Genomic DNA, 15,501 nt, shown 5'->3' with positions numbered 1-15,501 from the left:
ACAGGGTGAGTGCAGACTGTGTACACCCACACTGTCTTTGTGGATGGATTATGGCTGAGCTCAGAGTGCAGGAGTAGAACTGGATTTTATTTGTGATATAGATTTCTGTATGAGCAGACAATTGGTGATATTTGGACCTGGGATTTTTATGGAAAACAATATTTTTCACTAAGCAGCACTTAGAAATGTAAGCAGTGCTATCATATGATTAATATGTGGCATCTACAGTGTACACACAGTCTTCAGGTACTGGGTTGGACCCCCTTTTGTTTTCAGAAACACTTTAATACTTCACAGCACAGATTCAACAGGATAATAGAAACATTCCTCAGAGATTTTAGTCCATATGGTTGCAGATTTGTCAGTTGCACTTCCATGATATTCCACCTCGTCCCAAAGATGCTCCATTGGATTGAGATCTGGTGACCGTGGAGACCGTTTAAGTACAGTGAACTTGTTGTGTTCAAGAAACCAGTTTGAGGTGATTTTAGCTTTGTGACACTGTGGTCATAAGGTATGGGCATGGTCAAAAACAATATTAAGTTAGGCTGCAGTGTTTAAACGATGTTTAAATGAAGAAAGCAGCTGCTGAGTGTACACTGAGTTAACCCCTCATCAGTTACCGTACATATATAACCCCGAGCAAAGGTCCTCTTCTCTTCTGTATGAAAATAATGAAACTCAGTGTTTTTGAGTAGCTGCTTCTCATTTACATCTTTTTAAAAAATTGTTTGTTTTTCAAATGACATGGATTTTAAAACAACACTATAACCAACTGATTTAAAGCAGTTTTATTTAATATTGAAAGCATAAACATTTTGACATTTTATACTTTAAAATGATCTGGAACACTGGCACAACAACAAAGAAAGCTTCTCCAGTACTAAAGAAGAGGATGACGATCACTCGCACACTTAATATCAAAGTACTGAGAATGTAAACAGCGATTTTGTATAGATTCATAAGAAATTCAATAGCAAAGGTACACAAAAATATCTGTGTAAAGTGTCTTGAGGCAGAGTAGACTGTACTTTGACAATAAAGGTGCACATATAAGTCTACTCTAATAACACATGCACTAGTTATGCTTGTATGTTGATCTTTTCAGAAAAAACAAACTCTTAATGATATGATAGAGAGCAGCATACAACAGCAGAGGCCACATAACGCATGCATAATCCAGCTGTAGTACAAATATTTTTGGAAAACTATATTCTGTATGCACTTTGAAATATAATCTGTTTTTTAAAATATTCATTTAGGATACTTCAGACTCATATAAACGGGCACTTTGCTTACAGTAGCAGTAGATAAAGGAAAGGCCTATTAGCTAACATATATATATGTATAACTCAGATTAAATGATTTCACTGCAAGAGATTCACAGGCTGTGTAAGTGGAAGAATAGGTCAGTGTGTCACACGTGCTGCCAACAGGTGGCGGTGTTTCTTCACTTCGATCATCCCAGACAGACGTCACCTACCTTGTGCAGACACAAAGAGAAACACAGGTGCTTTTTTTCTCTTCACTCAACACATTTAAATATCAGACAGCCTGCTATGTTCTCATTACCTGACTGATACACGTAAACACCTCTTTTAAAAAATATGATAACAAAGGGAAATATATAGAAACTCTTAACAGACTATATTAATATACTTAATAAAAGAAATATATAGGTTGGTACTTGGACTGCCCTCCAATCCCCACAGCCTCAGTCGGGGGCCTATACAGAGTGGGTGCATTGTCTCATCTCCGCACCTCCTCTTCTTCTCCCCCCACCATGATGTCATCTGTAACCTCGGAGACTCCCTGAATACTGGGCGACCCAGGAAATGAGGTTATAACTTTGGAATGTGTGAGGGAGGACAACTCTCCCCCCCGCCAACCAGCCTTGCACCCTTGTACGCCTTCCCTCACCCCTCACAGCAGAACAAGGAGCGCCCTTCTTCTCCTTAACGCCTCCCTCTTCCTCCGTGACTGACAGCTCTATTAAGTCCATGAAAACCTGCTTGTCCAGTATAGTCACAGTAACACAGTAACACTGACCAGAGACTGGGTTTGTGGGAGGACACAATACACCGATTTAGGTATTTCACCAAGCAGATTTGGGGGGATGTAAAAGCCCACAAAAAATATTCATCTATCAGCAGTACTGGCTGTGTAACACAACACTACTTACCTGTATAAATACTTTGGCAAAGACCATAACAGCAAATAAACAACGGTAGAAATCAGTGCAATTTGTCATAGCTCAGTCTCTCGTTTGAGAGAGCGACCAGTGTTTGGTCTGGATACAAAAGAGACAACAAAGTGGAGCGCTGCCCCCACACGACACAAGAGACAACAGGGCTAAAGTAGTTCCAGTGCATTTCAGAGTAAGACAGCTGAGGACAGATGTTAAGTGCTTCTGGTAAGGAGAACATGCTCTAATGTGAGGCGACAGTATGACAGTATGCATGTCTGGGTTACAGTAATCAATTACACGGGGTCATCTACAGTGAATATGTTCTACTACAAGTAATGAAATCTGTTGAAAGCCAAGTTGGTATGGTCTTATGGTTAAATCAAGTATCCGGCTTATCCGTAAAATTCTTGTATGGCTTCAGTAACGATGGCACATTAAAACAAGCAGATCAGATCTGTGAGAGTTCAGTCGTATGATGCATGCTGCTCATGAATAACAGCGTGAGATTTTGGCACAGCATTAGACGAGTAGATCAATATCATCCTTTTGGCTCTGGTGTGTGGCTGTATCTAGAAAATGCTTTCTGCAGCTCTCCTATTTCTATTCCAAGCCCCTCCCATCGGTGAACCTCATCACATGAACTCAGAGCCTCCAGAAATCCACACCAAATCCTGGTGTCAGCAGTTCATCACACAGGAGGGGACCGTTTAACCCCATCAAATAAAGGTCAGTTGTCGTCTTTGTGCTTTGCTTCCATACAGATTTATTTGTGAGCTTATTTGGATACATTTCCCTCCATCTTTGCCAGTAGATTTCAATTTCTTATAATATCTGTGGTTCGACTGAGCTGAACAGCAGTGAGAGTGGTATCAATCTTCTCACCTAACCCCGTGCCAAAAATTAAAAACAGATATTCGTAAATATGTGAAACTGTTCCTCGCACCAGTTCATTGATGTGCTTCTCCGCCTCCCTTGTTCAGTGATGGGTCTCCACCTCGACCACGGTCCAGTCACTGATTGGGGAGCTGCCCTGGCTGTCTGGGGAGTAGCTGCTGACAGATGTGACTGTAGCGGTAGGAGGGCTGAACTGGGGAAACAAACTGGGCCACATGCTGCTCTCCATTGGGCTTAGGGTTCCCCCGGTCCCCACAGGGAGGAGGAGGAGCGGAGGGCAGTCTGTATCACCAGACAGCACCAAGGTCTGGTTGATGAGCTGCTGGACCATGTCCACCTTCTTATTCCATTCCAGTTCCTGTGGGGGCACCGGGCGCAGCTGCTGCTGCCGGTGGGGGGACCGCCCCCTCCTTCCCGCCTCCCCTCTGGCCTCGTCCTCTTCGTCACTAGTTTCCATGGCTTCATAGATGGTACAGAGCCCCGAGGAAGGGGAGAGCATCACTCCGGTTGGGCTCCTCCTGAGCTGCTGTTGCTGCTGGATCTGTTTCTGCTGCATGCGGTACTGCTGCTCCAGCTCCAGCTGCCACTGCAGGACCTGCCTACGGTGGCGGTGCTCCTGCTGTTGCTGCTGCAGCTGCAGCTGGAGGAGCTCCCTGCGCTGCTTCTCCAGCTGCTTCTGTTGCTCCAGCCTCAGACGCTCTTCCTCCAGCCACTGCCTCTTCTGCCTCTCCTGCGCCTGGCGCTGCTGCATCTCTCTCAGCTTTTCCTGGTGTTGCTCCAGCCTCTTCAGCTGTTCTCCGCCAGTGCGACTGTCAGCGGCGGCACTGGTCAAAGATGGAGGGGGAGCAATTTTGGCGAAATGGGCGGCAAGAGTCGGATCAATAGGCCTCCTGTTGCCCGGGACCATTGCCAAGTAGTGACCATTCGCTATGGGAGCTGCAGCAGTGTGGTTCTGGTTCTGGTTGTCTTCCTGTGAGTGTTTTTGCCATCTGTGAGCTTCATCCACTTCATATCTCTTCCAATCTCCTGTGGGACAGTCAAGATCACTTGGTGCATCCGTTATAGATGCATGCATCAAACAGTACGGGTGGTACAACAAGGGGCCAGGAAGGAGGAGAGATCTGACACGAATGCAAAAAGGTGTAACAAAAAAAAGAACAAAAAAACAAGGGAAGGGGCTTCCAAAATAAAAGTGATAGAGGAATGCTGAACACCGCAGCTACAAAGCGGCACAATGAAACACATCACACAACACTCAGTGCAATGCAACATGTTTCCTCTAATGCTACACCTTTGTTTCATATAGGACCACTCGGTTGAGTAGTCTGCACCAAAATCCCAGTCTCACATTTGAGGTGTCATTCTCAGGAACATGATGTCTGTCATGCAGGACAGTGGTCATATATGCGATTCACAGTAGAGTACAGACAAAGGGCACATGGGATAGAATTGATAAAAAATATATACAGAATCACAGGAAGTTGATCATATCAAGATAACGTGTGGTTTTAATAATGTGGAAAAGTAATTAAACTAACTTCAGTGTACGGTATAATCACCAAGTCAGGGAAGCACAAACCTGAATCAAGTCGTTCATGGTCTCATGAATGTAAATTTAGTATTTAGGAAATGACAAAAGCTGGTATTTTAGAGACATCTAAGCTACAGCTGTGTCAGTGTGTGTGTGTGCTGTGGGGTCAGGGTTTCAATGAAGAGCACAAGGCCTGACCAGAGAGGAGATGGTACTATTTATAGTTGCATATGTAGCGAATGAGGATGCAGATTCATCTCATGCCCTTCTGCACATCCGATTGGCTAAACTCAAACTGGACCTGCATTTTAAGCAGCACGAGTCATCCAACTGTTTTATACCTGCAAGCTGCTTTGCAAACCACCTCCATTCCACCTCTCCCATTTATGTCACTGCTGACTTAATGTCATGTTCATCATAACTGGTGGGTTTTCTGCCGGTGGGGGGGCTTCTTGATATGTATGCAAATAAAGAGCAGAGATGCTCCCCCTTGTGCATTACTGCAGGAGGGAGAATAATCAGAAATGCTGCTAAATTTGTTCTGTAGAGTTTTTGAGCACCGGTAACCTTCATGTCTGGGCCTCTTTATCTTTGTGAAACAATGCGTACAACCTGCTACTACAGCTGTGACAACTGGCAGTGGCAACGTGACAAGAAATGTAGCAATGTGCTTGTGCAAAGACGAGGAGGATGAGGACCTTTAAGTGATCATCTTAAATGCTTGTTTCTAGTGTAGGATTCCCATTAGGCTGACCTCCTTCTGATTGGCTGCTGCTTTTCGGTGGGGCTATTGTGCCAAGTCAGAGCTGTGAGCCTGACGTGAATATATTAAGGTCATATTAAGGAAAAGTATATTTTGAGGTTATTATACAGCTCTAAGTAGGGCTGCTCAATTAATCGAATTTTAATCTAGATTACGATCTGGGTTTTCAACGATCATTAAAAATGACTGAGCCGATTATTAGCACCTCCCTCGTGCTTTACTCTTGCGCTGCTCCGTGTGGCAAATCGAGCGCGCCTCTCTGCGTCTCGAACACGCGTCACAACAATTAAGAGGACCCGAGGGAAGCTCGGAAAGCTAAGCAGAAGTTATTTGGAGAGGAGAGGATAATGGCTGCTGAAGAAAGAATGCCGTTGGCTGAAAAGAGAGGTAAAACGACTTCAGTGGTGTGGAAACATTATGGGTTTGCGGAGTCAGACGTGGATCAAATATTGTGCAGTATTTTGAAGTTCACTAAACATAGATGTTTACATTTTTCATTTATTTTTTATATTGCAAACATTTGCACTGTAATCAGTATTTGCAGACTATTTTATATTATTTTTTGACATCTTTAAAGCCATTATTCAATACATTGTTATTGTTAAATAAATATCGTCAAATAATCGAGATCTCAATTTCAGTGAAAATAATCGTGATTATCATTTTTGCCATAATTGAGCAGCCCTAGCTCTAAGAGTAGGAAACTATCTGAAATAGAGTATTTAGAATGCTTCTACTGACCATACTTGTAACTGTGGCCATGTTTAATATGAACATCCACCAGTATGTGACAGTGTGTATGTGACGGTAAAAAAGGAAAATCATAATAGATCCATTTAAATGTTTTTGAGGTGCGACAAATGCATCTCTCAGCGGACACAGAACACCTTTGTTTGTTTACAAGAACCTTAAGCGAGCACTGCCTGTCAGAGAGAGAGAGCACTCTGAACGTTGTGTTGGCGGATCTGAAAAGTTCACAAAGGTGTAAGCGTGCTGAAGATCTTGGATCACCTTTTTACTTTGACCAAAATTCCATCTAGACACAACACCATTGAACAACGGCCACATCACTTCCTGTTTAACAGCAGTTCCCATGGCGAAGAATAAGAGACGCCACTTGGGAAATACTGTTGGATAAACACACACACACACAAACACAAGGAGTTCAGACATGCTCGGATCCATAGGGAAAAAACGAAACAGGAACAAAAATACCTTGCAATGATATTTTAATGGAATTTTGAAAGATAACCTAATGTGAACCATTCATTTCTGAACATCATGTCTAGTGTAGAATTGTTGCAAATTTCCAGGTAGTACAGAGTCTTTGTTAATTAAACATGCAATATACTGTTGAAATAGTAAACCAAACGCCCACTATGAAAAGGTTTCAGAGAGTGTAAAGCTGTGATGTGGAGATTATGTAGCGTCTCATCACGAATAAAAAGGCTAGCCGTTAGTCTCTTCTTGGAACACAAATGATCTGCTAACTGAGGCTCGAAGCTTGAAGCCACTTAACCAAACGCCTGAAACACATACTGTACGTGACTGCACGTTATATACCTTAACAACCTATGCAAAGAGCAGTAGAACCTCTTGAAGCACACATTAAAAGCGCCACCAACTGCAATCTATTGACCGCCCCCCCACACACACACCTACGTCAACTAATCTGTAACGGCAAAATAAAACCTGCTGTGTTAATATCTAGCCTTTATTTTGATAGCTAAAAGTTTTGAAAGCAGAACACAAACCTTTTAAAAAATAAAAAAAAGCGACTATCGCTATGGTGCTGTTGAACATGGAGTGTGTGTACACAGGGAAGGGGAGGACCAGGTTTTAACAGAAACCAAAACAAAACAAAAAACCCAACAAATAAGCAAATACAAAACAACAACAAAAAATCATTGACATTTGATTGGTAAAAACAGTAGGATAAATACACAATGAGTCCATATTATTCCGTCTGTGTGTTGTCTTTTTTTTTTTTCCTTTTTTCGGTTTAAAAGCTCAGTCACATTGGACCAATCAGTCAATACCCCATCAGGGGCTACAGAATAAGCAGGGTTACTTAAAAAGAACATCCTACTAGAAAAATGGAGTTTAAGCCATACACTCATAACCGTGACCATAACAGTATGAAAGAGGGAGGCTTCATTTAAAAATTGCTACAGTCATTTTTTTCCTTCTTTAAAATCTTTTTTCCTACAATCTTGCTCTCCTTTTTTTTTCTTCTTCTAACCATCTAACCCAATTGGAGAGAAAACAAAAGAAAAAAACAGGTAAAAGGGGGAGGGTTGCAGGGAAAAGGTGCATTCCGGGGGGTAACAGGAGGGACTTATACGTTACCTGCCAGAAAACTATCAGTCTTATCAGATATGGTAGAGTAGTAGGACGCCTGGTTGTCGCCGGTGTCTCCAGATTCCTCGGCCTCGACTGGATCGATGTCCTCCAGCTGGTCTGCTGCAATCTTCCCTCCGAGCATGTAGTGGTGGTCATCTAGACTGGGATGGTTGTCCTCCGGGTGACCCAAAGGCATCAGGTCCACAGATCTGCCCAGCAGGTCCTCTGCAAGGGCGGAGGTGGCAGCTGATGGCAGCGTCAGCTCCTTGATGAGGGAGGGGTCCTTGGCCTCCTCTGGCAGCTGCTCCTCGTTCTCCAAGGAGAAGATTCCAGGGCTCTTCCCGCAGCTCTCAGCCATGGAGTGGGCGTTGGAGTTGGATGTGGTGCAGTCGAAGCCGTAAGACGCTACAGAATTGGCTGACTGAGGGGTGGCCCCGCCCCCATCCTCCTCACACTCTCCAGCTGGTGTGTCCCCAGCCTCTTCATCCTCCTCGAGAGCAGGCAGGCTACACGTCTGAGGAGGACTCTCAAACCCGGCACTTTCATCTATCATCATGGGTGCTTCAGGGTCATTTATTTGCATCTCCCCTTCTGTATCGCTGGCCTCGTCTCCCGAGGTGGAAGGGGAAGAAGGGGCGGATGCAGGAGCAGTTGGGGGTCCGGTGCCCAGGACCTCGTCGGCGGGGAGCGTCTCGGCTTCCTCCTCTTCTCCATCGCCTTTTTCTAAGTGAATACCGAGATCCTGCTCCATGTCAGGCTGGACCGAAGCAGGCACTGGGGTCTGCTGCTTGTCAGAGCGGGACTCGACTCCAGAGCTGCTGTCATAGTCACGGAGTTCCTCTGGAGTGCTTGTCTCGCTGCTGCTGTGGGCTGCCAGAGCTGTGCCGCTTAGAGTGCTGGACTGGGACATGCCTACAGGTGGGGCAGCAAGTAGGGTGGGAGCCTCTGCAGGAACTGGACCCTTCGTCTCCTCATATGATGACTGATGGAAGTCGGTTTCTTGCTCCATCTCAGGAGCAAAGGATGGGGCGCTGACGTCCAAACATGCCTGGGCAGGAGACTGGGTGGGCGTTTCAGACTCGGCAGCACCGTGGTCGGACAAGGGGCTGGGGGAGGAGACGGAGAGCAGTGAGGCTGGCTGAGCCCAGGTGTCACAGAAGGGGTTGGTCTGGTCCCAGGAGGATGCAGGGATTGAGGGCGGAGGACCTGATTGATTGAGGTTATCTAAATGCGCCTCCTCATTAAAGTCATCCTCATTCTCACAGCTCTCCATCACTCCTTCACTGCGCATTTCCACGTCTTCATCCTCTTCCTCATCTTGCCCTTGCTCTTGGAAAACTTTATGGTGTTCGTCTACCCTCTCAGAGCTCAAATCCATATCATCCACCCGCTCATCCTCATCATCCTCGTCCTCTTCTTCATTGGCTAGGGTTTCCACATTGGGAGAACCCATGAGGTTACCATCTCCCTCAGAACCACGGAGGCTAGTGTCAACCAGGGCATCTGAACTCTGGGTGCCCTCCAGAATTGCAGTATGCTGGGTGCTACTAAGGTCAGAGACCCCCTGCTGTCGGCTGCTGGTACAGCTGCTCACATCCTCGGAGTCCATCCCAGACAGCAAGTCGTCACCGTGCCACCCTGTTGAACCTCCAAAGGCAGAGGAGCGCACCTGGAACTCGTCAGAGGGCTGAGATGTGCTCATGTCAGTGATCAAGGACGAAGGCTGATGGCCCAGTCTCCTTTGTTCCTCATCTTCATCATCATCATACTCTTCCTCATCATCATCCTCGTTGATTTCCTCATCAGCCTTTTCCACGGCCTCCTCCTTTTCATGAGGAGAGATCAGGCCTCTGGGGCTGAAATCATCCAGAGGCGAGGCACCCAATAAGTGAGGTTGCACTGTGTTATTAAAGGCCTCGGGAGCTGCAGGGGTATGCATAAACAAGTTTTCCTTCTCTTCTTCTTCCTGCTCTTCGTCCTCTTCCTCCTCTTGTGTCTCCTGAGCCTCAAACTGCTGGCACTGTTCCTCTTCTCTCTGGAAGTTCATCATACTGCTTGGGCTTTGGTTGATGTTCCAGGGATCAGAGAGGACATGGGTGCCCAGGAGAGAGTAGGCATCCTGTTGGTCTCTGACAGGAGAAGCAGGGCCTTGTGGGGAACAAGGAGGAGACATGACGGTAGTACCCAGGGAGTCGTTGGCAGGCTCCTCAAATTTGAAAGGATCTATCTGTGCAGGGAGCTGAACACCACACACTGCTTCATGGACCGGTTCTGCCTCCTCCTCTGCTGGTGGGTCAGACAGGAGAGCTACAGATGCCTCGGGGGATGGTTCTTCTTCTTGATGTGAACTTAGTTCTTGTACGGGTTCTGGTGTTGGTTCTCTTACGGGCTCTGGTGTAGGTTCCCTGACAGGCTCTGGTGTAGGTTCCCTGACAGGCTCTGGTGTAGGTTCTTTTTCAGGTTCTGGTGTAGGTTCCCTGACAGGCTCTGGAGTAGGTTCCCTGACAGGCTCTGGTGTAGGTTCTCTTACAGGTTCTGGTGTAGGTTCCCTTGCAGGTTCTGGTGTGGGTTCCCTGACAGGCTCTGGTGTGGGTTCCCTGACAGGCTCTGGTGTAGGTTCCCTTGCAGGTTCTGGTGTAGGTTCCCTGACAGGCTCTGGTGTGGGTTCTCTTACAGGTTCTGGTGTGGGTTCCCTGACAGGTTCTGGTGTGGGTTCCCTGACAGGTTCTGGTGTGGGTTCCCTGACGGGTTCTGGTGTGGATTCCCGTGCGGGTTCTAGTTTTGGTTCATAAACTGATTCAGCCACTGGTGCACAGACTAGTTCTGGTTCTGGTGTGAGCTCTGCTGATTTTTCTTCAAGAGTTGTAATGGATGGCTCCACAGCTACTTCTGCAGGAGGCTCTGGTTGTTCTGGCGCAGCAACAGCTGCTGTGGCGGCAATCGCTGCTGCAGCAGCTACAGCTGCGGCAACCTCCTTTTCAGGTTCAGCGGCTGTGGCAGCTTTAGGGGCACGTTTAACAGGAGTTGGTGTGCTGCTTCCCACAGTTTTCTTGGGGCTGGAGGTCTTGGTTTTGGAGCCAGGAGTCTTAGCTGGTGTAGGCTTGCTCTCTTGTGTTTTGGGGCGGTTAGGTGTCTTTGTGTCTGCTGGCTTGTTAGTAGCAGGCTTTTTGGTAGTGACCTCTGATTTTGAAGCTGACTTGGAAGTCTCGGATTTTGCTGACTTCGTTGTAGAAGAAGGGCGAGTAAGGGGGGAGTCTGCAGGCTTTTTGGCTGCTGGCGTGGATGGTTTGGTGACATCTAGAAAAAACACACAAAAGCACAGAAGGGGTGGTTTAACAATGTGATATTGTAGAAAATTAAAACACATCATTGATCATTAAACCCACAGTGTAATGTTTAACACGTTTGCCTAATGTACAGTCAAGACCCAGAAGAAAAAACCTTAGAAGGGTTGTGTCAGGAAGAGTATCCCCTGTAAAAATCTGCTAAATCAAACATGCGGATCCATCTGCTATGGCAACCCTTTGTAAACAGGAAGCAGACAAACAACGTTTAATTGAGCCCTTCAAAATCACCACTGAGTTTTCTGTAGTTAACACTGTAATCAGGCCAAATATATGGAGTATAAAATTGAAATTAATTAATTTATTCATTTATTTTGAGATCTCAGAGCCATAAAACACATATCAATGTTACACATAGTTATAACATACTAGAGCGGGCAGACATAAAACATTTTATGTTTTATTTTTACATCCATCTGAGAAATGATTGGTTCACTTTACTATGGACAACCCTTCACTCCTGTTTTTAAAGTTCAGCCACTGCTCACCAGCCTGTTTTGTCACATGAGGGCAGACTGGTCAGGTTGCTGTGACGGGTATCAGTGTCTCTGATCCTGTTTCAAAGCCAGAATTCAATGTCTTGTTTTGCTCTAGAGACCTGCTGTAGGGCCACTCTAACCAGACTCTGTAAGATAGAGAGCTGGTGCTGCTTGGAGTCTGTCCACAGGATGAGGAATATTTTGAAGTGGCCGCTCCATTGCTGATAATTACACAGTCTTTACAGTACAATTTACCAATTTATTTAAGACTACGGAGTGGGTATGCCTCTTTCATGTACATGCATATGCGTGTATTCAAAATGTACTCCTACGGTACTTCTCTATCGCCACTCTATGATATGTTAACAGATGATCTCCTACCACTCTTACACCGATGACACCCAGCTGTACCTTCCATTTAAAACCTGGTGATCAGACTTGTGGATGCCTAAAGTGCCAGTGACAATGTAAAGTCATATATTTGACCCAAAACATGAACAAAGTCTTAATATTCAGCTCTGCTACTGCTCCAAAACCTCTTTGTGTTTGGTTTAAAAGGCACAGATGCCAGTGGTGGGCTGACAGCTGATGCTAACAGTAGTTTTATTGTTCATTTTCTCTTTGTGGTTATTTATTCTCCCTTTTGTCCCAGTAACACAGAGAAAGACCTTTAACACACCATCCCTGAATAAACACTCATTCAGAAGTCCTTTTTCCCAGCGCACAGCAGGGAAACACAGGTGTTACTAATGACATTAATTAATGTTCATCTGTATTTAGTGCAGAGCTTTTATCAAAACGATTATTCACACCTGTGTTTACCTACTAGTCCATGGAAAACGTTTGTCGGAAACATCATCTCGACTCTTGTTTTGTTACAGGTAGTCCTATCTCCTCTGCAGCTGGTGCAATCTGTACAGACTAGCACCCCATCACAACTTTTCCAGATCTGCTTTTTCATTCATTTATTTATTCATTTTTAATCAAGGGGTGTCAGTTGTTAGCCCGAAACTATGGAAGTACCCGTCATCCAGAGCTTTATTCATCACTGGCATCTTAAAAACATCTCTTTTTCTTTAATGTGTTAGTAGTCATAATGTTTGCTATTAATTGCTATTAAATGCTATTGTGTTTCTTTTCTCATTTCTTTTTCCTTACCTTTTTTCACAGGGGTTGTGGTTTTGGATGTTTGAGATGGAGGTTTGCCACCAGAGGGGGTAGTGGAGGTTGGTTTGGGGGTAGCCGGCTTGGCGGCGGCAGAGGGAGTTTTAGGAGTGGCAGGTTTGGTTGTAGCAGGGGAGCTCTTGGCGTTGCTGCTAGTAGGTGGCCGAGATGAGCCCGTGGCAGGACGAGGGGATGAAGTTGTGCCGGTTGTGGGCCTGAAGAGACATAACAGAGAAGAAGGGTTAGCAAATACTAAGCTGCACTACACAATATGTCCAAATCACGAATGAGACCGACAGTGAAATGAGTTTAACAGACAGTGAATCCCCTGGTTACAGAACTCAGGGAATGGAGATTAACTGAAAGTGACTCAAGCATTTGAGTTTTTAAAGTCACCCACATCTTGGGGCAAACATCAAGTCTCACCCTGACTGTGTGCTGATCAACCCTGTGCTCAGAGTGCTTCAGAACGGCTCTGACAGCAAGCAAGAGCTTGACATGTCAGCAGCAGACACTTCTACTGCTAAAGGGTACCTTAAGAAACAGCATACACAAAGGCAACAATGCTTGCATAGCTCGCAACACTAACATTAAACATACATAACAATAATAATGAATGCAATATATAATGGCTGATTTGCAATCTTTCCAGACAACAAAGGGTATCCATCTATTTTAAAAATGAAGTGCAGAGTAGTGCAAACATCTTCTGTAATAATAAATTAAAGCATGTGCAAATAGCCAACGCACTGACCTGATTAAATACAATGAGTCAACGGGTTCACATAGGGTAGAACACCTATTGAGACTTCCCTCTTGAGGACAGGAGGGTAGACATGAATGATTCAGTACTGATTTAAAAGCCTTTACATTAGTTCCCTGTCAGTTTTTGTAAGGATTTTCAAAAGGCACACTAGTAATGTGCAATCAGGGCAGCCCCTGAGGTGCTTTGGCACAAATTTATTTCATTTGTTTTTATTTTTATTTACAGATACAGGACAAAAACTTTATCTTTTGAGCTTTTGGAGCAGTCAGAAAACACGTGATACCAACCTAAAAGTGCCAATTAAGTAAAACATTTACTCCTCTAATCTTGAATTTTCTTACACAGTTTCTATCCTTTGGTTTTGATTATTAGATTTCATTAGTTTTATAGTGTTTTATTGTCTCAAAAGCCTTCTGAATTGGACTAGTATGAAAGCAAAGTTTCTCCAAGTCCATGACAAACTCCTCCGGGGACAATAAAGTTGTGGAAGGTGAGTCAGAGCGGCCCCAGAGAGGCACACTGACCCCAGTTGATCCCCCCCTTGCCCACCTCCCTCCTCACAAGGGGGTGATTCTTTGGGGCAGCGTGCGTCAGCTCTGCCTGCTCCGGCTCTCCTGGCCTAGATGCTGGCTCCTATGTCACGTCTGAGAGAAGTAACCTACATCTAGTAGTCCTGACAGGGCTGTGGTGTGCAGTCTCTCGGGCCCGCGCTACACTAACTGCCTGTTTCTAAATAAAGAATTGAGTTAATACTGGCAGAAAGAGAACAGGCAGCGGGAGGGAGGTGGAGGGAGAGTGAAGATGGCTGGGACCATGTTAATCTTTAATACTGAAAGGAGAACAAATATAACTCTTCCAAATCCACCACCACCCCTTCCCTCAGCTGGAAGCACGGGCTATGTTAAAGGCACGCTCACTTCGTAAAGGCGAGGAAGTAGCGTGTGCTATTCACAGCCTATTCACGGTGTGGTAACATGAGAGTGACGGGCGGAAACCCGATAAGGGTGTGGTCAACTCGGAGGTTCAAAGAAGCTTTTGCAGTTGATTCACATCATGCAGAACTGGCTCTGGGGCAGAGGGGCATTAGTGTGTTACTAATAGTGAGGCTGCTGGATCATGTCAGGATCGTGCTGATCATTCTGATGTGTGATTCATTGGTTTAGCATGTCTGAAGCCGACTGTGTTTTCTGCAAAATCTGGGAGTTAATGTTGCTCACGTTCTAGTGCGTTCACGGTGAATTTTGCTATGGAGGGAGTGTAAAAGCCACAGGTAGAGACGTTGGTGGAATGCAAACGCTGCACTTTTGATAAAGTTCTTACCTTTTAACAATAAATCCCTAACTCCATCAGCCTAATATGTCCATCTCAACTGTAAAACCCCGCCTTAGTGAGTAAGATACTAAGATTTTAAGCTCTCAAATTTAGAATCTGTTCTTGAGGACAAAAAAAAGGAAAAAAAAAGATGCTGTCTGAATTAGAGAGTGAAAGATGGGAATTACAGGGAAAAGAGAATGGGGAGAATTAAAAGATAGAGACTGGCATTAGAGATGAAGTATGCTAATGGGATATTCAGTGAGAGCATTCACAGTAATCTGCCTGATAAAAGGAATGTGGATAATCCAAAAAGGCAGGAGGACTTTAAAGAGCGCTGGAAATTAACCAGGTCACTGAAAAAAGAAGGAGGCGCGACGGAGACAGTGAAGGAGATTTCTGTATAGTTGTAACGCGTATCTACAGGCTCTCAGTCCAGTTTACTTGGATCGGTATTTCTTTACTTGTGTTTATGTTCTTTTGTTCTTGCATTGGTTTTGATTATTTATTACCCTGATTTCCTTCCTCATTGTCAGACATGGCCGTCTCCACATTCACAGAACGTAAGGCTCCATCTCACAGTAGAATTAGATCTTGTGTGTTCCAAGATTAGTTTACCACAACTTGGCTTGTGGTGACGAGGCCTAAACACGGTGATGCTTGCTTCTGTAATTAAGTTCTCTTGTCAGCCAAATGACTGAGAAGACTGCAGGACTCA

General features: G+C 45.0%; 2 protein-coding genes across 2 annotated transcripts in view; both read right to left on the bottom strand.

Annotated features, from left to right (window-relative positions):
- Positions 1-776: 776 nt before the first annotated feature.
- LOC102075641 (putative uncharacterized protein DDB_G0268364) lies at positions 777-5,606 on the bottom strand. Its single transcript, XM_005468506.4, has one exon. It carries the CDS (start codon positions 4,155-4,157, stop codon positions 3,165-3,167), a length of 993 nt encoding a protein of 330 aa, XP_005468563.1. The 5' UTR covers positions 4,158-5,606; the 3' UTR covers positions 777-3,164.
- A 982-nt stretch (positions 5,607-6,588) lies between these two features.
- prr36b (proline rich 36b) overlaps positions 6,589-15,501 on the bottom strand; it is a 34,529-nt gene continuing 25,616 nt past the window's right edge. Inside the window, exons 6-7 of the mRNA XM_025906748.1 lie at positions 12,701-12,921; positions 6,589-11,016 (exon numbers count right to left, since the gene is read on the bottom strand). Of these exons, the coding sequence (XP_025762533.1) occupies positions 7,715-11,016; positions 12,701-12,921 (3,523 nt within the window). The 3' untranslated portion in view covers positions 6,589-7,714. The remainder of the gene's footprint in view (positions 11,017-12,700; positions 12,922-15,501) is intronic.

The sequence above is a fragment of the Oreochromis niloticus genome, linkage group LG4, assembly GCF_001858045.2.
Source record: "Oreochromis niloticus isolate F11D_XX linkage group LG4, O_niloticus_UMD_NMBU, whole genome shotgun sequence".
Taxonomy (NCBI): Eukaryota; Metazoa; Chordata; class Actinopteri; order Cichliformes; family Cichlidae; genus Oreochromis; species Oreochromis niloticus.
Note: the sequence above shows the minus strand (reverse complement) of the source record. Positions and strands in the feature narration are given on the sequence as shown.